This window comes from Parus major, chromosome 1A (assembly GCF_001522545.3).
Source record: "Parus major isolate Abel chromosome 1A, Parus_major1.1, whole genome shotgun sequence".
Classification (NCBI taxonomy): domain Eukaryota; kingdom Metazoa; phylum Chordata; class Aves; order Passeriformes; family Paridae; genus Parus; species Parus major.
Window position 1 is genome coordinate 44,470,578 of NC_031773.1, and position 23,131 is coordinate 44,493,708.

At 36.1% G+C, this 23,131-nt stretch overlaps 1 protein-coding gene across 7 annotated transcripts in view; it reads right to left on the minus strand.

Annotated features, from left to right (window-relative positions):
- Positions 1–23,131, minus strand: part of ANKS1B (ankyrin repeat and sterile alpha motif domain containing 1B) — a 409,682-nt gene that overhangs the window by 138,321 nt on the left and 248,230 nt on the right. For all 7 annotated transcript variants that reach the window (XM_015627528.3, XM_015627530.3, XM_015627525.3 and 4 more), the window contains one exon: positions 15,262–15,414. In XM_015627528.3, coding sequence (XP_015483014.1) covers positions 15,262–15,414 — 153 coding nt within the window. The remainder of the gene's footprint in view (positions 1–15,261; positions 15,415–23,131) is intronic.

Genomic DNA, 23,131 nt, shown 5'->3' on the forward strand with positions numbered 1-23,131 from the left:
GTCTGGTACATCCAGTGGCTGTTAATGATAAAATGTGTTGGTATATGATGATGTGCTACAATTACTTTCTCAGAACATACCGAGACTTTCAAGTACGTTTCCTCAAATAAGAAACAGGTTTCTAGGGGAAACAGGTTTCATCGCAGGAATTTTGATACTGGGAGTATTTTTTAATTATTATTTTTCTTGTGCATCACAATTTTAAGTCAGTAATTTCTATTGTATTTTCTCAAGTACAAAGCCAAGCAGAGATTCAGAGCAATATTTATCTTATGGCATATAAAATGTCCACAATAGAGATCTCAATACCCACATAAAGGTCCCTTTAATTACCAGGGGAAAATGGACACCTTTAAGGCATGACTCATTTGATGTAATTTAGGCATTTGCTTTAGGACTAGATGAATCACATCAGAGAAATGCCTGCATATCTTCAATGATTATAGCAAGAAGCTAGACATGTATCTCCTATGACTGGGTTGTAAGCAGGAATTTCACTGATATAGTTAGAAACTATAATTTTATCCTTCTATTGTTCTTCCTTTAGCTAAAACAGAACACAATTTAGCATGTTCAATACAGGTCAAGGAAAACACTAATGATTTCATTCCAGTTTCAAGTGAAGCCCTAGGTACATGAAATAAACTTTCAAGATGATTTAAAAAAATATTTAGATATTTTAAAATTATATAGATTTTCAAATGCAATTTATTTTTAAAATTTTAAAATAAATTTAAAAAAATTCTTTTCATAACTATGACACAGTTATGTAAAAGAGTGTGTGTTTCTTAATCAAATTATTTTAGTAAAAATAAAATAATCTTGACAATTATCAGTATATCCATGATTGCATAGTGTAGGACCAATCATCACAAGGAACTTAAAAATTAGCACATACATAGGGAAAACATAGGTCTCTCTAGTAATGCAGTGTTTCTTCACTTCCACCCACTTAATTAGTTGAACATGTAAAATAATTAATATAATGGGCAGATAAAAGATGCAGTTAGGAATTTTTCCCAACATTGCCCTTTACTTGAAATAATCTAGTAAAGTTGTGCGGCAAACCCTTTTGAACTTGAATCATTTTGGTAAAGGCTGGTTAGAAGATGCACTCTAAAATATCAATAATGTAACTGAGGGCTCTTCTGCTTATCCATGAGGAGAGAAACTGGTTGAGTTAAAGCTCTCTGAGAATACTGTTAGCCTTGTTTTGTATTACTCATGTTGTAATACTATATGAAGACTGGCAAAAGAGAAGTCTTATAAAATAAAAGCCAGGGGAGGAAGACCATAAGCAAATTAAACATAACACAGGAACCTGTTAAATGATTGCATAACTTAATTATTTTATTTTTTTTAATTGCTTTGTATATAGCTTCACATATCAACTGAACAACTCATAGTATCCTACCATCAGAGACACTTGAGCGCACACATCTTAAACATTCCCAAGATTCTCATGCCAAAGCAATGCACTGGACAAGAGTGCTGGGTTACTAAAGCATCAATGAGTTTCATGAGGAGATACAGAAGAATTCCAAGTTTTCAGCTGCTGGCAAGATAACTTTGGTGAAAGCACCAAAGATATAAGCCCTCCAGACATGTCCCAGAATGTCCATTGCACTGACTGGTGTTTGCTGTTTCTGTATTTACTGTTGGCATGTCAGCTGAACTGGATTAGGAACTCAGGGGGGACACACACAGTGAGAGTGAACAAAGATCTGAAACGTTTTAATGGGAAACTACCCTTAAGATAAAAAAGATGAAGCAGAAAACAAAATGAACAATGAAAATAATTGATTTCCAACAGTATTTTTCAAAGCCAAGTGTCAGCTAGCTTCTAAAATAAACAAAACATGCTAGTACTTATTTTACTAGTTGTGAGTAAAAACTGACAGCGGGTATTGTCACTTGCATTTATCTCTCTTAAAATTCAATAAAAGATTTGTTATAAAGAGATAGCTCTTTTGACAGATACTTGGGAAAGGTTAGGGGATTTTTTCCTTATTTTTGTTAGTTTGTCTTTTTAATTTTTTTTTTGACTTGCAAGACATCAGAAGGACATGATGAAGACTAAATCCAAATACAAGATTTCATATATTCAGAATTATGTGTTATGATTCTGATGGTAGTTTTCTGCTTTTCAGTAAACACATTTCTGAGCCTCTTATTCATTTAAACTTACCTTGACATTTTCCCATCAGAAGATTTATATTTCAGAAACTCTGAGTTTATTTAGTGTCTTCATAATTGCTACATGCACAGTCAAACAAAATGAGTGAGTTTCAAGACCAAATAAAATTCTTCATTTTCCTCTTAATTGGTCTGTGTTTAATTATCAACAGTATCTTCCTTGATTCCTTGTAGCAAACACAGTAGTTAATTCCATACTTACATGGAAAAAAATAGGTTACCACAAACAAATGAGATGCTAAAATGCTGATGCTTATGGAAATATAGCAAATTCCCAGCAATAAACACAAAATTTCAGCCCTTTTGTTTAACACCATCTCCTGCAAAACAGTGAGGGGGTTTTATCCTTGACACACTGGAATAATGTGTTTAATCCCTGGGGAAATGAAAAGAAGATAGCAGTCAGATTGCTTCTCTGCCTTATCTGAATTCCAGTGTCCATTAGAAACCTTATGGTGAAAAGCTGAAGTACACATCAAAATCCACAGGAAAATATTTTGCTGAGAACCTCAGCTTAAATGAAACATCTTCAAAGAATCTTTTGTAAACTCTTTCTCATATCAAGGCATTCTTGACACAAATCTCCTTACCTGAAATACTATCCAATGTTTTATTTCTTCTATAATATATGACATGTGGTCATCTTTCATATTTTCCGTAAATCATCATTTTGATATTTATAGTATTGTTTATTAATAACACTACAAAAATACTGAAAGATTAATTTCTGATCATATTTTAGAGAGAACTCTAGGATCTCGCTGTCAAACCTTGATGGTGCATCTCTGACGCAAAGGGTCAGCAAGTTGATTTGACTAAAGAAAAATAGAAAACCTAATTGTGAGAGACATTTTGAGTATTTGAAACTCCCTATGTATCTGTATAGTCATCTGCTTCCATTCTAAATTGACATAAAATAAGGACTGATACCATATTTTCTGTTTTATATGATACTTAGATGCTCTGTGTTTGTTCAAAATACATTTCTAGTCATTCTTGCTAAGCCCATTCACTTCTAATGGTACTTGTTTCTGACTCGACATCTCATCCTTGCATTTATCTCATTTACTACCAACTCTCCTCAGTCTCATCTTCCTCTTTGCCATGCTTGAGTTCTTGTGAATTTCCAAAGCCAACCACTCCATATGCTTAGAGACATATTAAACTTCTGTCTTTTTTTTTTTTTCCTCTCACATTTTCACATCTTATGCTTCTGATTCCCAGAGAGCTACAAATTAACAAAAATCCACATGCACAGATCAGAGCAGATAACCTAAAATAATGAACTTTTTTTGGTGAATGTCATGTACTTGTGCTACTGTATACTTTCCTATCAAAAGTGTGTGAGAAGAATTATTTCTGCTTGCTAATTGTTGCTCAGCTTCAACCAAAGAAGCAGCATAGATCCATAATTTCTCTTTAATAATGTAAATTTATGAACTAGTTTGTTTTGCCATCCATCCTCCTTGGCTATGGCTTTGATGCTTATCTATTGCTTATATAAATCTTACATAAATTTAACTTATAAAGCAGGAAGCACAAAATACCTTGCATTTGGTTATGTTCACTGAAAACACAGTAGAACCATATTGTGTGTGGGAACACAAATGTTTTAAATACTTAGCTCTGCATAATTCTTCTTCTTGTGCTTTATGTGTGCACATGAGTGCATATGCATTTCTTTGTGGCTTACTGGAGGGGAAAGTATTTTATGGAAAGTCACTATGACTGTGTTTTTTGTTTTCAAGTAGATCATGCATGTAGAACAGGAGATGATGAAAAAATCCTTAGGTGATAGAGACTGAAAGACAGCCATTAGCAGCTCATCTGCAAACACACAATAGAATTATTATTGAATCTAGTACTTTAAAGGGTAGCATGAAATCCAGACCTTGAGAAAAGCAGGATGGCCAGGTGCTTGGCTGATGCTTCAAGAGTGATAAAAAAGAGTATTTGGAAATACATTTATTGTCAGTCCTTTACTGCTGAATGTGTTCATACAACCTGATCAGCTCAGACAGGTTCTGTTCCAGCTTTTAATACACGAAGAAAAATATAACTGAGGTCTAACTATATTTTTCCAGTAGCTTCTGTCATTAGTGCATCTGAATAAGGCACAGTTCATCGATTAAAAAAAGCACAGATAAAGCATTCTAATAGATTTTGAAACTGATTTTCTGTTTTGAACTCCAGAAAACTAGAAAAATTTCTAATTTCCTATTAAAATACTCACAGATTTGCAACACCTATGTTGTAGTTCATTATCTGAATAACATTTTGAATATCATTGCACAAAGAAGTTTAACCTCATTTTCTCAAATTATTTTCCATATTATAGCAGTACATTCAAATCCATACACATACTGATATTGGATGAATACAGCACTTTCAAGATTTCTATGTGGTGCAAAGAACAATCTTTGAAATAAGCAATGAGTAAGAAAGAACAGTCTGAGGTAGGAATATAAATCAGGAGTTAAATGTACATAACCTTGCAAGGTCTTGATCATTATGAAAGGGATTGCAAGTACTTGCCAATAACTATTTCAAGGATGTAAACATTTGGGCTGCCAGTGTGTTATTTACATCAATAGAAAATTTATAACTGGAGATAATGGTATTTAATTTTGAAATAATACAGACTGAATATGACAGGTTTCTTGGCATCAACAGCTATTAGAATTGTGCATTGCTCTTTATGGAAAGTGACTGAAACCTTATTTGAAAGTTAAAAACAGTAGAGGACAAAAATCCCTGAAGATGACTTTAAGGACTCAAGCCCTGGTGTCTATAGGCTGCAACAGAACATTTTACAGTTGAGTAAATACTTTCCCCTCAACTTTACCATTTTGAAAAATGTTGACCTTACTTCTATTAATAATCTTGAAATAATACTTTCCAGTCTTTTTTGAAATCCAGGGCTGTGTCTGTATGATACAAACGCAGTGGACTGCAGAGATATCCAAAGTACCTCTGAACAATATGAGACAGGAGAATGAAGCAAAAGACCCAGGGTAAGGCTGCTGTCCTAATTCTGGCACATTAATCACACTGATAGGTCTATATGGCACAAAACTGCATTGGCTCTCATGCCTGAGAATGTTAACAAAATCTGTTATAGAGGGAAAATATTTCTCAAATATTTCTGATCTTCAATCCCTTTATAGTTAAAATGACTGCCATTCAGTCCTCTTTACCTTCAACTATTTAAATCAGTTGCAAACAGAAGACAAATCATGCTAGCCAAGATCTGATGCACTCAGGATTTCTAACAGGAAATATCAACTCACCACAATATCCTATAAAGTAATGAAGAAGCAGAAAAAAAAATTATTTAAGATTTTAAAGATTTTATTTCTCCTTTGCACACTACTGAACACAGTATTCTTTGAAAAGCACCAAAATAGTACTGCAGTCCTTAAAAACATTATGTAATAAATTCTGCAGCTTTATTTCTTTGAAAAAAAGGGAATATTTCTTTATGATTCTTTTTTATTGCTGCAAATTGCTTCAAAATAAAGGCAGAAGTATTAGTTTACAACATTAACACAATTATGTTCTTGTTTGCTTTTATGTATCATCACCTTCAAGTACTTTGTATTGACCTTCAATCAACACAATCTGTTTTAAAATGCCTTAAGCTAAAACTATGAAAGGTTGGTTTTGTGGGTAGGAAACACAAGCATTTGCAAAAAGCAATTTATTCCAGCCCAAGTATCACAAATATTGTCAACAAAATAAAAATAAAATACCCATAATGAAATTATTTAGAGCAGCTGTCTTTTACTACAATCGACAATTCTTGTAGTAACAAAGGATGTTATCCTAAACCTGCACATTTCAGAGGTCAAATTCAAAATAGGATATGCATAAAATTTCTAAATTAATATCAGCTTGATCTGAAAAAGGACATTATTTTAAAATGGAAATCCAATTTCCTTGCTGGCTCATCAACACTTAAAAGGTTAAGCTGGTAAAATGTAATTCTTTATTCAGGCCTCTTCTAAGCTAACGAAGGCAGAACAAGTTGTTGCCTAGGACAACAAAATATTTAGTGACTGTATTTTATCTGTTTTTGTAGAGAACTGGTGGGCTGGCAGAAGAGGTTATTTTCTAGGGTTTTTAAAGGAAATAAGAAGTCTATTGTACTCCCTGGAAAGGAGATCACATTCTGAAACTTGAAATATGAACCTTCTGATAGAACACCAAGATTTTAGATAGAAAATCAAATGATAAGGCAATTTATTTGTTCCCTGAATGGAACAAGATTTTGCTAGGATACTTCAGAGACAGTAGTCTCTCTGGAAATAGGTAGAGCAGGTTGCTTTATAATGCAAGATAATTTTTTCAATAAATCAATCATTTGTGCAACCTTGTGTGTTACAGGACAAGAAAATGATCCTGGAGATGGAACACAATAGGTGCTAAAATTGCTCAGCTTTGATTATTAGTGCTAAAAATGGCTGCCAATCACTACCTGATTATAATTTGTTTTGAAGAGAGCGTGGGGGAAGAGAAGGAAAGAAATAAAAAAGAGGGGGGAGAAGTTCTGGTTTTAAAAATCCTAAAGCAAATGTTTCAGAAAGGAGGGAAAAGCAATTGCTATTTGCAAATTTCAATGGCTAGATTTACAAATCAAACATGGCTATTTTAATATCACTTTTAAATCAAAAAACAATACTTTTGTTATTGCCATAATGTAAGGAAATAATAGAATCAGGGAAATTATTTCAACATATTTATATAATTTCTTCTATTTAAATAACCTGAAGTGCAAAATGACATCAGGTGGATTAGAAAAGAATCATTATACTACCAAAAATATAAATGTCATATCGCATCCTTCCTTTCCTTCCTTTCCTTTCCTTCCTTTCCTTCCTTTCCTTCTTTTCCTTCCTTTCCTTCCTTTCCTTCCTTTCCTTCCTTCCTTCCGGAGTCTGAGCACTGCCATGATCCAAAGTGGGAGTAGGAAGCAATAAACACAAGATGCTTAAAGGAATTGCCATGGTTATGTCATCTCATGATCTTTTGCAAGTAATAGTGTAGAGGAAAGAGAATGATGTAGTTAAAAAGTATTTTCTTTAGCGTGAGGAACAGATGGAAGGTTGCACATCAAATCACTCCAAGGCTGAAAGATCACTGCCTGTGCTAAATGTGACATGCAGACACTGTAAGGAAGAGTTAAACGTGTTATGAAGTTAAAATACTGTCACATGGATTTGTTGAGAATACAGAGCCTCCAATGGTTTCTAGAGACAGCCACTGCAATACTACAACATAACGACAGTTTCTAAATTATAAGTAACATCCACAGTAATTTAGGAACAGAGTGACTAATGGAGATATGATCAGCATTCAAAACAGAAAGAGTCTGACTGCAGAAAGAATAAATTTCAAATACAAGATCCAAAGGAAAAAAAATAATACATGATTGCAATTGGTATGTATTTAATTATTAAAGAAACCGATATGCATTATTGAAAGCACTTTGAGACCTCTATGGGTGCCCTGGATAAAGGAAATCTACACAACTGCTGTATATGGAAAAATGCTATTTGTATTATATTGCAAGGCATTTTTTGTACATTTAATGAACCTACTGATCCAGTGTCAAAAGTAAATAGAATAATTGAGCGTGTTATCCTTTGTATTAGCTACCATATTGGCTAACACATATGAATGTAATCCAATTTACAACACTGTCCTACTAATTCAGGAGAAACTGAACAAATCCATATACATCTTACCTCATGAAGAAATAATTCATCATGATGAAAGCTATTCAGTTCCATACTCATCTTCAGAGTTTTTGATATGAAAGACATGAGCAACTTTTCTGTTGTCAAAAGAATGCTTAATATTTGGTCCTATATACATATATTAATTAGGATAGCTTTGCAAATTTAGCCAAAGTATTTGAATGGATATTGAACATTTCCTTCCTATTTCCGCAAACAAACCAATGTTGTACATTACCCATTTCAAAATTGTAGTTATTTAATATAAAACCTACCATAAATGCAGTAGAAAATGTTTTCCTGAATGTAGTAATGCATCTTATACATAGGTTACCACTCTACTAATGAGTGAGAATACCCAAAGTTCAGTCTGCCTGGTTGAGAATTTTAAAGATTCATATTAAAATTTCAAAGGCTAGAAATATCTGTTCTTCAATAAAAGAGGCATATTTGTTTTTGCACAAATCAGAGACATTCTCAAGAATTTTATGCTACCTAGAAACTTTGAAATAGAAGACTTTTGGTTTGCACCATCCTCAACATGGTTGCGTCTAAAGAAGTATTGGCTCACATAAATTAACTTCAAGAACTTAATCAAGTACCCTAGTAATATGCTTCCAAATGTTTGTAAAGAGTAAACAAAGAAAAAGTCATACAGATGACTTTCTACACTCCACAACTCTAGAAGATATTTTTAATAACAAAATACCTAATAACTTGAGATCCCACAGCCCATTGCTAGGGCAGCCTCATGGTCTTGAAACCTCTTCTGATCAGCAAAATCGTTGGTGCCATTTAGAAAGCAACTACAGGAAGAGCTATGGGCATCTCTATCAATCAGCAGTGTATCTGAGAGATCAGAAAGGACTGTGGCTCTCTTAGCTCTTTTCAGCCATATGAAATCTAGCAGGGGGCTCTGAAGCAGAGAGGAAAAGGAACTAGAATTGTAATTCTGGAGCTGCAATGTCTCAGAGTATGTTTGGTTCCTCTCCCAAAACTGTCTCTGCAGAGTGGCACACATGGGAAATTAAGTAACAAGAGAAGAAGAGTCACAGAGTATTTTTTCAAACAGAATCTGAAGGACAGCCCTCCTAAGAAAAAGACATCTTTTCATACTAGACAGCAGGGGAAATTAAGCTGTCAAGTGAGTAGTGTACAAAATCCATCCATTTGGTGATTGGTACCCAATCAAACTGTGGAGTTACTATCTGGAACTTTGCTGGAAGAGATGAAGAGGCTGCTAAGTGAGACACTAACCTGATCAAGGTATCTGAATTCAGTATGTGTGGTACATTTAAGTTCCTCAAGCACAGACTATATGTGGCATAGATATTGTAGGTGCATAAATCAGCTAAAGCCTCATGAGAGCCCTGAGCACTAAGTTCAACACAGTGGCTTCCATAATTTAGACCTACAGGCTCAAGCTAGATACGTATAAAGAAATTCTGACTTTGAAATTAGACATGTATCACTGCCAATCTGTGAGAGATCCAAGAGAATCCAAGAGAAGGACCAGAAAGATACAGAACAAGGATTTCTGCATGTCTGAAATCACTAAATGATGTAAGACTCTTTGGTTTGCAAATGAGACCATTGACAGAAGAAATTATAAAACTGTGTAAAATGATCCATAGCACAGAAAAGATACATAGGGAAGGAATTCAAGGACAAATTTGATGAGCTACTAGCAACAATGTGTAACTTTTCCCTTAAAAACTTGTTATCTGAGGACTGAAAATTGACAAAATTGATGTCAGTTTTTGAGAATAGCTTCATGGAAGATTCAGAGTAATACTGGCTTCTATGCCCTTTCCCAGGTGAAATAGTAGGAATTAAAAAATGAATACTAGTAATCCACACATGAATAAAGACAAAGTTAAAGTGACTGCATGTGAGGATGCCTACTGGTGTTCCTTGAAGCAGTCAAAATCACCTACAGAAAGTTAACAATTTGCTTGATCTGCTTTTGATGAAGCCACTCTTAAAACACTTTTACAAAAAAACCCACAAAAGCCACAAAACAGCAGTCATGACATTAAGCCATAAGAAGAAGTTCTTTCATGGAGAATTAGTTGTTTAAACCAGGAAACTGCAGGAGAAATCATAGTTTTCAAGGCGGATGAAGGTTTCTAGTGAATTCTTCAAGAGATTGTGAATGAGCCTTGGCAGCTCAGTATATTTAATAAGTCTCCAGGGAAGAAGACTAGCACTAAGATCATAAAACTGGATGATGATAGGAACTTATCAAAGGTTAAAAAGTCAAGGACCAGTTTGGCCTAATTCCAGAAGTCCTTAGGCTCAAAATTATTATTTTAAGAATGCTATGCAAATAATTAATAATATGCTTGTTTTTATACTTGCTACGTAGCCTTCCCTTGTCCTCTGTTTATGGTAATTTTTATAGACATTACAGTGGGTTAGGTAGACCCACTGATCTGCTTCACTATGGTTGCTGTTAGGCTCTTTCATTCCTACAGTAAAAACATCATGGGCTTCAATAATGATGTACCCACTTCAAATAAAATTAGAGTCACTTTTCCACACAGTATAATTAAATTAAACTGTGGGACTCACCAGCATCTTGTGAAAGGTCCAAAGTATTTAGCTGTAAACTAATGGAAGGCAGTCCTAACTAATTTCTCTCTCTAGTATTTTTCCTCTGATCCTGAACAGCAATCATTATATCCTAAGAGAAATCAGGAGTGCAATTTGTGAGAGATTTTCAAGGACAATTCTCAAAAAGTTCAAAATCTGGACAGTAACTGAGCCAATATCATAAAGATTAATTTTACAGAAGACAAAGACTGAATCATTCGTGTGAAAGAAGTATGTATGAGAAAAGAAGCTCAGAGTGCAAGATGAATTAATTGAGAAGAAATGTAAACCAGGCCACTTCCATGTAACCCTCATCCCAGGAGTCCAACTATCTGTGATTCCAGACCTACTTTCAGTACAGTGCAGCTTGCAACTGTTCTCAGTTTCCTTCTGAGAAAATTGCTAGGGCGTGAGAGGGAGCTGTGAGGGAGTGCACAGGCTGGAAGCATTCGAGATAAGAAAGGTAAAGTTGCAGACACAAGTAAGATTGTTGAGACAGGAAAACTGGCACCTCAAGGATTCAAGGAACAACATTCACATGAAGAAGCATAAAATCCTAAGAAGAAAAAAGAAAGGTAAATCAGAAGATAGCAGCTCAGCACTACCACAAATCAGCCTGTTCCAGTGAGCCCCAGAGGCCAGCTCTCCCCTTACCTGAGTGATGACTACTTGCCCATTATACTGAGTGACTCATTCAGTGGGGGTTGATTTAATGCCTGGTTCATTAGTCCTACAATATATTGTGTGTTACACGACAAATAACCTGCTTTGTGCTTTTAAGGTGTTTATATCTTGCCTGAAGAATCTCTATGGTAAAAGTTCCCTGAAGAGAGTGAGTCCCACAGGGGGAGGGTTATGTAAGTAATCCAGAATAACAGACAAGAATAATATCATTAGTCATCAAAGCACAGGTGCACAGGTGGGTTAGGGGATTATAGAACATACTGGACTTCTTTTTCAGCAGAAGATAAGTATTTCTGAAAAGTTCCTCATAGCTGCACCATTGAATAAATTATATCTGAATCTTGATACAGAATCTGATCTCTCTTATGAGCCAAGAAAACTGGGAGACAAAAGCAGAAGTGTGGGTAAAGCCTAATCTAGGAGAAGGCATTCCGAATACTTACAATCCCAGGATAAGAAAATTAGAACAATGCTTCCCAGAAAGCGTATCACAGAAGGAAATGGATCTGGGAAAATTCTAAATGATCTAAATGAAAAATTAATTAGTGAAAGAAAATCTAAATTTCAAAGTCTGACTTGTTGAGGACTTAGAATGCTAGTGGGACCTTACAAGAAACAGAAGTGAGTAACTTTTAAGATTACTGATTCAAATGCTTTTAGAAATTCCTGCTTGATTACGTTTGAAGAAACACATGCTTTATGTACACATAAAAGTTAGAAAGAAACTAGCATGTAAGTCAGAGAGGACATTACCTTGCTGGAATACTTTGAAATAAATTTGAGGGATCTGAATATTCAATTTGTTTCTTAATGCCAGAGAGCTGGCTGGGGGACCAGAAAAGCTGAGGGAAGATGCACCACCAGCGCCTCAGACATTCTCCCTCTCTCATATGCTTGGTGCTCTCCTCACAGTGGTTCTAAATGTGCTTACCTAGATGATAATTTACAAGAATAATAAAGTTGGAAATAAAGTAAGAACTGTTCTTTTTAGGAAGAGAAGAAGATTCAAAGTTCTGATCATTCCAGTGTCCTATGGGAATAAAGGGTAAATCACGAAGGATAACTTCAATCGCAGAATCATTTAAATTTTAAAAGACCTTTAGGTTCATTGAGTTCCACCATAAACCTAACACTGTCAGGCCCCACTAACCATATCTCTAAATGCCACACCTACATGTTTTTGAAATATCCCCAGGGATGGTGACTCAACCCTGGTGACTTTCCTGGGCAGCCTGTTCCAATGCTTGACAACTCTTTCCTTTTAGTGAAGAATTTTTATCTAGCATTCAATATGAGCCTTGAGGCCATTTCCTCTTATTCTATTGTTTGTTACTTGGGAGAAGAGACTGACCTTGCTACAGCCTCCTTTCAGGTAGGTGTAGGGTGAAAAGGTCTCCCTGAGCCTCCTTTTCTCCAGGTTGAAAAACCCCAGATCCCTCAGCCACCCATCATAGGATGCATGTTCCACACCCTTCCCCAACTTTTGGGATACGCTCCAGAACCTCAGCCTACTTCTTGTAGAGAGGGATCCAAACAGAAGATACTATCTTTAGCATCAAACTTGTTTCAACCCCTTCAGGACCCATGGTTGATATCCCAATAGCTAAATGGAAAGAAGCATCAAATACGAACAAAGGGGTTCCTTGAACCAAATTAGGTATAGCTTTTATGTCAAATTCGGTGGCTGAAACTGATTAAAAAGCTGAAATTAAGAAGTTATAATTTCTGTAGCCCTTGATAGATTTTTATTGCATATTAGGCACAACTTTAATTTAAACTTCTTGTTCTACTTACAACTTAAGCATCAAGAGCCACCAAACTAAGTGTGCTCTGAATTATTTTTAGGATTCTGAGTCTGTTTTTTCTCTTGTTTTTCAAGTGCCTGGATTTTGACCTACTCTAGTGAGGAGTCCTGTTCTTGACTTAGTGGCTTTGACCTTTATACATTCTTTCACGAAAACTTTCTGCCATAAGCTTTTCTTTGCCATCATCTGAAGAAGTAAGACCTTAGAAATCAATTTCAGACAGCAGGCCTGCTGGTCAGAGCTAAGTATCTCGTTCTGACAGACTGCACAATGCTTCAAACCAATTTCTTGTCCATTTCTGAAGGATTCCCCTCAATTGGAAGAAAATAGTAATAATAAATACCTTTCTAAGCTACAGATTTTCTCAGTGAACATAATATCATTACATTGAGCTCCTATGAATTGGGGGGAATCAAATATGCCAGGACTAAAACTGTAATTCTTATAAGGCAAAACTCTTTTATTAACTCTGCTCTTGAACAATATAATTCCAACGTATCAGGTGGAAAAAGATATTTATCTCTATAGATTTCTATATCTATGGAAATAATTATGCAACTATTAACCAGCTTCTTCTTGCAACTCATGGCAAAAGGAGGGTCTTTTCCCAAGAACTACAGACCTTCAAATGGAGCATAATGTTAAGCTTTAAAGTTAGAGGGACATAGGGGTTTGGTTTATACTAGCTTTACAGAAATTTATTCCTGTTAACTTCAGTGCAGATACTCCCCTTTTCATCAGCTTATGCAAGTTTGAAATCAAACCACAAACCTTTAATGACATTTTAATGATCCACTTGGGGGAGCTAAAGGGTAATTTGTTTTCAAATTGATTGTGGCAAAATGGGATGCAAAATTACAGAAAACAGTAAGAGCAGAATGATCTACTTTTTTTGACTCAGTGCTGGTTGATCTATATCAGCTTCTGAAGCAAAGGGTCCCCTGTTCTTATTATAATTCCAGCCATTTAGAGAAAAGAGAATCCCAGTTACAACTAGCTCAGCAGCAGACATCCGTAATGCATCAATCATATCCTGACTTCAGTTATGTACCTACAACATACATTAAATGAGACAGAGTTTGGCCCTTACACTACATTTTTGTGCTAGTTAACATCAACTGTGAGAACGAGAAAAGAAATTCTAGCATTCAATGGTTTTGTCTTCCAACTCATATGAAATAACTCCTTTTATGATTTTTTTTTCTTTTGTTTAGATGCTGGTCCCAGGCTGCACCTGCCTGTGCCTTATGCAGCAGTTACTGTGTTGCAGCAGGGCTTTGCACGATAGTTATGTTTTTCATTTCTCCAGCTTGGGACACAGTGGGAACTGTTTCCTAGCATACAACTACACCAACTGCTGTATCTTATGCTTGATTGACTATGGTTACTGGTAGCCCTTGGACTGCTCTGGGACTCAGGCACTAATCAGAGGCAGAGATGTAGTATCTCCTACATCTGAAGGAAGAGCAGAGCCTTTTGTCTGTGAAGAATCAATAACATATGATACCAGGCTTTTCTCCAAAGTAGAGGTTTCTCTAGAAGTTCATATAAACTGACATTACAATTTATTTCAGAAGTCACAGCAAAACTACAGTCATCAGTCTTTTATAAGAGAAAACAAGTCACTTTCAGACATGTAACTCACATGAAAATTCCACTGGTCGAGCTGTAGTCAATGTCTTCACTGTAACATTACAAACTTCACCATAACAGCACAAACTTCCTCTCATTCCAAATTACCCTGCAGTGCAGTCCACATTAAAGTTTATGGTTGCCCATATGTGGTCATTAATTAAACTGAGACATATAAATGAAGTTTCAAGCAAAAGTGTAATTAAATAAAATTTTGTGTTATTTTAGAATATCTTACTAGCTATAAGGTTTCCTTATTTTATGTCTAATTCAGCTGGAGCATGTAGAAAAAGTAAATTACAAGTATCTCTACAGGATGCACTTTAAAAAGCAAAGATGTGTGCTTTGTAGCTATAAACTCCCAAAATATATTTTTAAATGTAATTCAGCCTCCTGAAGGCAAACACAATCATGCTGATTGAATACCATGCTAAAGACAATGGTAAAGTAAATGGAAGCAAAAGATACAATCAATCCTGCTACAGGCATGAACAGCACTTGATGACTGTATCTGTGGTGTAAATTGCTGTTCTGCGTTCTCCTTGATGTACAAAGACAAGCAATATATAATGTATTTGGGAGGAACTACTGCTATAAATTTGTCAACTTACATTAATTAATTCAATCTCCCATATTTTTTTCACAAGGTCCATCGATGTATAGCCATTAATTAGAAAGGATTTGGTATAGTCACCCAGTTCAATGGAATCCAGCCATTCAGCTACAGAGGAGGGGTTGTAACCATCGTGACCGATCTGCTTCATCTGAAAAACAAGGATGAGCAAAAATTACTGGTAATACTCATTAAACACCTTTCAGAACAGGAGTTAAATGTATTATTTTCTTTGGGTCAGTTATCTTATTCTCTGATCAACAGTCTTTTAATGGTTAGTACAGCATGAAACAATTTTGTGAGCAAAAGCAGTGATAGAACTTAATTTTTGATGCATCTTTTTCTTATGGATGCTTGCGCTTTACACCAGAGTATACCAAGACTGTAGTTGGAGTTCAATTCTTGCTAGACATCAGAGAATCTGTAAGTGAGGGAAGACAAGGGTAAAAGACACATCAATATCCTTACTGCCCAAAAAAATCATATTTTCACTTTAGATTTCATAGAAGGGGAAGAAATTAAACTGAGAAATGGTTCTTTTGGTATCATACTGTGAATGAAATATATGGTCTTGGTTGTATTATTCCTAATTTATCTTTTCTACCGGGCTATATGTTATTTTATACCAGCTGAATCTGCACTATATTTTCCTGTCCCCAGGGAAGGTTTAAAAAAAGTCTCTTTCCTCTACCTGCTCATATTTTTCATGGCACTCCTGGGAATTTAACATGTTTTAAATTGCTCATTGTCAAGTTGCCTGAGATTGGACAACTGAAACAGATATTATGGGAATGGAATTGACAGAATAGCGTATACAGAAGTGCAACACTGGCATGTATATAGAAACACAGCCACCTAATGTCATAAATCCTGTTTTCATAAAAAAACTAAGAAATACCACTGGCATCTAATTTTTCTGAATTTTGCTAGCTGCCAGGATGTAAAAGCTGCAATTTCTCTTTCACAACTGTCTCTCAGTGACACAAGCAAAGACATTAAAGGTAGTCATTAAAGCCATTAAAGATAAAAAGGTATAAAGCCCCTACCTGAGCAGTTTGTTATGCCACACTGTTTTAATGAATTTCAAAGTAATCTACAATATTGGCAAAAATAGAAGTAGAATGAGGTATAAAAAACAGCCTCAATTTTCATCAGTATTCTGCACATATTGTCTTTGGAAGTGTAACTATTGCTAACTTGATAATACACTGAACAGGTACATTGTTAAGAAGCTTTAGAGGGCTAGAAACCATGGGTTTTCCATAGGTTCTCCTGACTGTTCAGGGGTGACTGCAAATAGTAAAAGCCAGTCTCCCATTTTTGACTACTAAGATACATTCCTACTTTATGAGAAACAATGGAAGTGTGACAGAAACATAACACTTTGAGCTTAAGTTTGAAGTGAGTGACAAAGTAATTTAAAAAGGAGAGAGTTCTGATCTTAATATCTTGCCCGAACCAATTTATTTCTCACAGTTTATTTGAAATACAATTTAAATTCAGAGCAGAGGAAAAAAAAAAAGAAGTCTTCATTTGAAAGCTGCAGCAGTGTTTGTCAATCTGTCCATTCAAATGCAGAAAGCCAGCATGTCATGGTCTTGATCTGGGCTTCCTGCAGTGCCAGAGAGGAGTGATGCAGGCACAATACTACGTGAATATGAGAGTTTTCTCATAGTCTTCTGCTGCAGATGTTGGGTATAAAATAATAATTGAAATATTTAAATGATGTAATGAAATCATTATCTTAAATCATAAAGGAAAGACAATAGAAATCACATGATTAGCAGTGGAAATCACAGCCTTTCAGGTTACTGCTGTAACGAATCATACTGGAAAGAGCTCAGTTTTGTTGTTAAACTTGACATTTTGGAATTTACTTTCATCTTAATTTAGGACAAAATTATTCTATGTCAAAAGCATGGCAATGTCTTCTTTCATTGTCATTCACACTTCCATTAAATATTAGATTGACATTAGTCTGTCCAGCAGATTGCAAAATATTGGAGGATCCTGGGAGGTCTGGCTCCTAGAAAACTTATTTCAGCATCCAATTTTAAAAAGGGTATGCCTAGATAGAAGACACTTGAAAAGCAGGAATCCGATAAATGGAAGAAGAAAAATCTAGCATAGAGATGACATGAAGACATGCAGGCCCAGAGGGAACACATGGGTTTCAGAAAATATAAGGTATTTTTGTTTCCTTTCTCTAACAAAGAAAACTGAAGCACCGTGAAAACAATTTTCAACATATCCAGATAGGGCATGTTATGCAAATTATTTCCTGTGTTTAATACTATTTGAGCTTTACATTTAATAGATTCTAATTTTAAAATTATTTCTTTTTTGCCTCCTGATTTGAGAAAACCCTCACAATCTGGTCCATACTCTTGGAAACCCATCAGCCTCTATGAAAAGTAAACACAATATGACAAGTTTCTAAATTCTCAATTCCCACTGGAAATCTCCATCAAAAGAATTGTTGAAATTGATATTCCTCTACTACAGCAGAGTTGCAAAGGGCTGCAGGCAAGTAAACACAGGTGAACAATGCAATAAACAAGAGGCTGAGAACAACTGAAATGGATGTGAGAATTTCAATCTTTGGTGCCAATAGATAAAATTGTTATTGGGTCACTCAATAGCCTACATGAAAATACACTGGTCTATTGTAGTGCAGCAGCTGATTCTGCAAGGATTTTCCCTCTCCCTGTCCCGGAGTTTTGTCTGCTTGTATTCAAGGCCATGCTGCAGGCAGTGCAGCTGCTTAGCCTTGGATCAGATCTGTGTGAGGAAGAGCAGTGAGAAGACTGGCCAGGGCTTTAGCCAGACCCCCCCTTGTGCAGGAGCTGCATGTGAGCTCAGATCCATGTCCTGATGCTTGCCTGAGCTATGCTGTAGCCCACAGCATAGTGTCTGTGTCTATGCTCACATTTGTTCATCCTCAACCACTGATTCATCCTCCAAGGTGGCCTTGTCCTGTCCTCATCCCTGTGAATGTCCTGTCGATTTGCCCTGGGATGTGGCTGCTCACACTCAGTGCCACTGTCCCTGCCTTACTCACTTTGTCCCAGTGCCCACTGCCCCCCCCTGAGCTCCCAGCCCATCTTCCCTGGCAGGACACTTGCTACTATCACAAAAAATTAATCTCTGAACTAGAATATTTATTGGTTTCAACACAAAAGCCGTATTTTGTTTTGTCATGAACTGAGAACCACTCTCTCATCTAAAACAGGCTTTCTAAAATGCATCTAAAATGAAAATTAATAAAATTTCACTATCTGTCCTCTTGTACGGAAAGTTTCTTTCTGCCTTTTAATAATACAAACTTTATTAACTGTCATTCATAGTTACCTGAATGCTTTCCTTTCAAATACTTACTGACAGACATATTGGTTATCTAGATGTGACAGTATCATTAATAGTATCTGCTTTTCATAAAAAATGTTATTGAGTTTTTAAATAAAAACACTTTGAAATATCTGTCTGGAAGTGCTGCCTTTTTACTTTGTCAGAGATTCAGTTTAGTTGAATCTTATTCCAGTCTTCATCAACAGGTCCTGGCTATTAGACTGTATCTTTTCTATACTTGGACTCCTCTCACAGATCATTTAAACCCTGTAGGCTTACTTGCTGATTAATATTTCTTGAAAGAAAAACTCCCTCCTACCTACTGAGCATATTTCCATGCATATTTCAATCATTTTGCACCAGCTACAACACAGGCACCAGTGGTGTCAAACATCCAACTAAGGTGCACACTGTTTGACTCAGATCAATGTAAAATCTCTGAGCTGCAAGTCATGAGTCTTTCAAATAATAACAGCTCATAAATAGGGGCACTATTGTTCTTCCACAGACAGTACTACCAGTTCATTCAGTTGTTTAGAGAGCAAAACCAATGTTAGCTTTGTCACAGCAGAAGATTTTCATGTGCCAACTGTGAAAAAAGTTAGGAATTGAAGCCCAAAGGATTTAGGGAAAAATAAATGTTTAAGAAAATATGATTCAAAAAAGCATGGAAGAAGATACAAATCATACGAGATTTCTCTCCTAGGTCCTATTGATATATCATCAGTATCATTTTCTTTGAACTGAAGAGAAAGCAGAAGCCAGAAAGAGCTGTTTCTCATAATAAAATAACAATGTTGAGTAGTAGCCTAATGGGTTGAGAAATCCCTCACACGAGACCGTCTGTCTGGTGATATGCTTTTAAAAAGTATATCACTGCTGTGTCAATAGAGCATTTTACATTAGGATAAAAGGTACTTTTATCCTAGAGTTTATCCAGATTTTTTTTGTCTCTGAAAGGTGGACAAATAAACACAAATAGTAACACTTCTAAGTAAATACATAGAAACATTGAGGTAGATTCAGTAGCATGCACTGTTACCAGTTTTCTCTGATCTTCAGACAGATGGGGAATTAATACTATGTTCTCCAAAGGTAATATCACTATCCAGTGGAGCTTAGTGTGTGTATCAAAATAAAGCTTTTTATGTGCTGTAAAAGGAGGATGAGATTACTTGATTTTACAGCTTTTTAAATGATGACTATGATTACTGTGAATTTATGCTTGGGTTCATTTGGAAGAAAAATCTTTTTAGCAAGCATATAGGGTTTTCTTTTACACTGCTGGTCCCTTCAAGAGCTTTAAGCTGCATTTTTGCAAACTTATATGAAACTATGAACTACCTAGGTAAGAAATTTGAGGTGGTTGCAATGGGGGATGTATCAGTTCTTTTTTGTTTCCTGCCTTTGTCATTGTCTGGTATACATTATGTATTTTACAAATATGATCAGCTTGAGCCATGTTGTTGGAAGAAGAGATCACTCCTCCTCTGGAGTGTTGAAAGGGAAGGCTCAAGAGAGAGACACTTCTGAAGCCCAGAGAGCCTGGCTGGAACAGGGCACCACATGGAGCCTGCAGTGCCTGGGCAGGCATTGAGCCTGCAGCCAGGGGACGAGGGGCAGCTTTCACAGGGGACAGGCACAAATGACAGAGGACCTCAGAAGACTTTGCATGTGCTTCTGGTGAGAAAGGCACTGAGTGGAACAGGTCTCCCTGCAGAGACACAGTGGGTGAGGAAGAACTCTACATAACTTTTTGGGTTTCTATTCCATCTACCCTGTCACGTATTTTAAAAACTAACTATTCAAGCTTGTGTTCTATTAATGTTTGACTTTTCTTTCCACTAATCAAAAGCCTTCTGTCGTGTGGAGCTTGCTAGAAAAAGACAGTACAGGCACATTCACTTCACAGCAGTGTCTGATTCAGGATCTTGCCTCAATGGCAGGTTCAGAATACGCCTAACTGAGTTCAGTGTTTCATACCTAAGATTGTCAGAATTTCAGTAGGCATCCTTTCTATGTTTTTTTTCAGTTGGAATCTGTCTTCCAAATTTAAAGGAAAAGGAGATGCACACCTGGGGGCTTTTGTGTTTTTTTCCCCCTTTTTTTCCTGGAGAAATGTAAACAGTTACACATTCAGAAGGATGAAGAAACCTAGTTCTTCATCAGATACAGTATGTGGGACAAGGGAATAACAATTGTAATGTATGCAATAGTTCAGACATATCCATTGCATAAAATGTAATCTTAAGAAGATCTAAATCTGAAATTTGTGGACTAAGAGGAAGCTATGACCTTTGATCTCATGAGAAAGTTTAAGTCAGCTCCTTCAGGTTGCTACCCTAGTCTGGTTACCAAAACAAGGGGATAGCACTTCCTCTCATGTAGCATATTTCCTTGCCTGCTGACAATTCTCAGAGCAGCCAGTAGATATTGTGGAGCCAATCACAAATAAGAAAGTATAAAAGAAGCAGGAAGGTAAGTAAGACATCCTGTAGGGCAATGGTGGCAGGACCAGCAGCATGCTACTGTTATCTACATGGTATACATAAATGTCAGCATGTCACGTCCAGAGTGGCTCTCTGGTAGGCTCAGATGAGAAGGAGAATATTTCTGCTACTGCTTTCATCAGGCAGTTTTGAAGCACGTGCCTGGAGAGGTCTGCAGGACTGGTCTGAAGTAAATACTTGGAAGTACAGCTTGCATGTATCTAAATGCTTCTACTGATTCATTCCTATTGTGCTGCATTTACTTAAATAACATAGACTATCCATTTGTATTTCAGACTTGAAAAATTGGTGTGTTGTATTGGATTTTAATGCTTCTTTCTGTCCTTATGGTTAAAGGTCTTGCAAGTGGCGACAGAAAGGGTCATCAACATTTTGCAGCATCTCCTAGTTTGGAAATTGTCTTAGGAATGGAAGTGCTAAACGGGAGGTAATTGAACACCAGGATTGAAATCAGCTTGCTGAGCTCTGGGGTGTCTAAGCCAATAGCAATATAGCAACAGCAAACCCATGATGTGATCTTTCTTTGTTACATACACAGCATAGTTAATGAGCACATGCACAGTAGTTCTGTTTTCTAAATGCCAGACTCACTGTGCTTGCAAAAGAGTGTTTCCTATGAGTAATAAGTCCAGCACTTTTTGGAAGAAGAGCTTTATCGCTCTTATAACACCACTCACAGACAGGATGTGCTCACAGCCTGCTCAAATCCTGCTTCTTGTCTAGTTCTGCAAAACACCTAAGAAAAGAGGCTGGCTGCCTGCACATCACTGCTATTCCCAAACCTGCTTTGTGCTGAGACCTCTCTGTGCAGGAAGGAACAAGCTGCTTTAAGAATAACTCTGAAGCCAGGAGAAAGCTGCTCTCAGCTAACATCTTACTTCCATCTGTCAAATGAGAGCATGTGTTCCCATTATATGCCAGGAGAAGGAGCCATGCACTGAGCATCCCACACAAAACCAATCCTTTTTCTTCGATAAATTCTGAGATAAGCTGGGATAATTGTCATTTAAAAAAAAAAACCTTTTAAGGAGCCCACTGAGGAGTCACTTGCACATAGGTTTGGGATGCTGAAATAGCTGGACAATGCTCCTTAGGTTTTCTGTGTAACTTAAGCGTGACTAAAATTTTATGTCATGACACATAACTTAAGTGTGACTAAAACTTTATGTCATGACTCTTATTACTTTCTTAGTCAATATACACTCCACGCAATTCTTTTCTCAGTATTTATTTTCTCAAGGTATTTTCAGCTTCAGTATCTTTTTATACGTTATCGCCACTTTTCAACATATCTGAACTTTTTTTCTAAAAAAGCATATAGAATCCTCCAACAAAAATTTATTGATTTTATTTTTTCATACAAAAATCTTAAATGCAATATTAAACTCTGCTATGAAATTTAAGATTGATGTCATCTATAAAATAATTCCATTTCAAGAATTAATTTTGCAGAGGATATTTCTACCAGAGTCTCTTAACCTTACATTATTAAAATAGGCCATAAATTGCTCTAGTTAATATTAAGGTGAAACTTAAGTAACTTAAATTACCTTGGTACAAGACAAGAATTAGGGCTACAAGCTCTAATCCAACAAAAATAAAGAGTATTTTGGAAAGAAGCCTTCTATCTATCTCAAAGGTTTCAATCCTACCTACCTACTGGTGAATATACCATTTTTCCCTCTTATGAAATGTTCTTCTCAAATACAGAAAATAATGGGAAAACATTTTGAGAAATCCAGATAAACATAACCTTTTATGCAGTTAAACACCACATAAGAAACTACAATGATGAATTAGTCTATATTTGGCCGAAATGTGGGTATTTAAAACCACTTCAAGCTCTAGGCAACTGTTCCTAATCAGGATACTAGTGTTTGACATCTAGAAATTCATCACTCTTTAGGAAGGTAGCAATTATGAGCAAAAAATTTCACCTACTATATACCTGTTGCATTTCCAGGATGCAGAGATGAAGATGTATCAGAATAACAAAAAGAGCTTTAATTT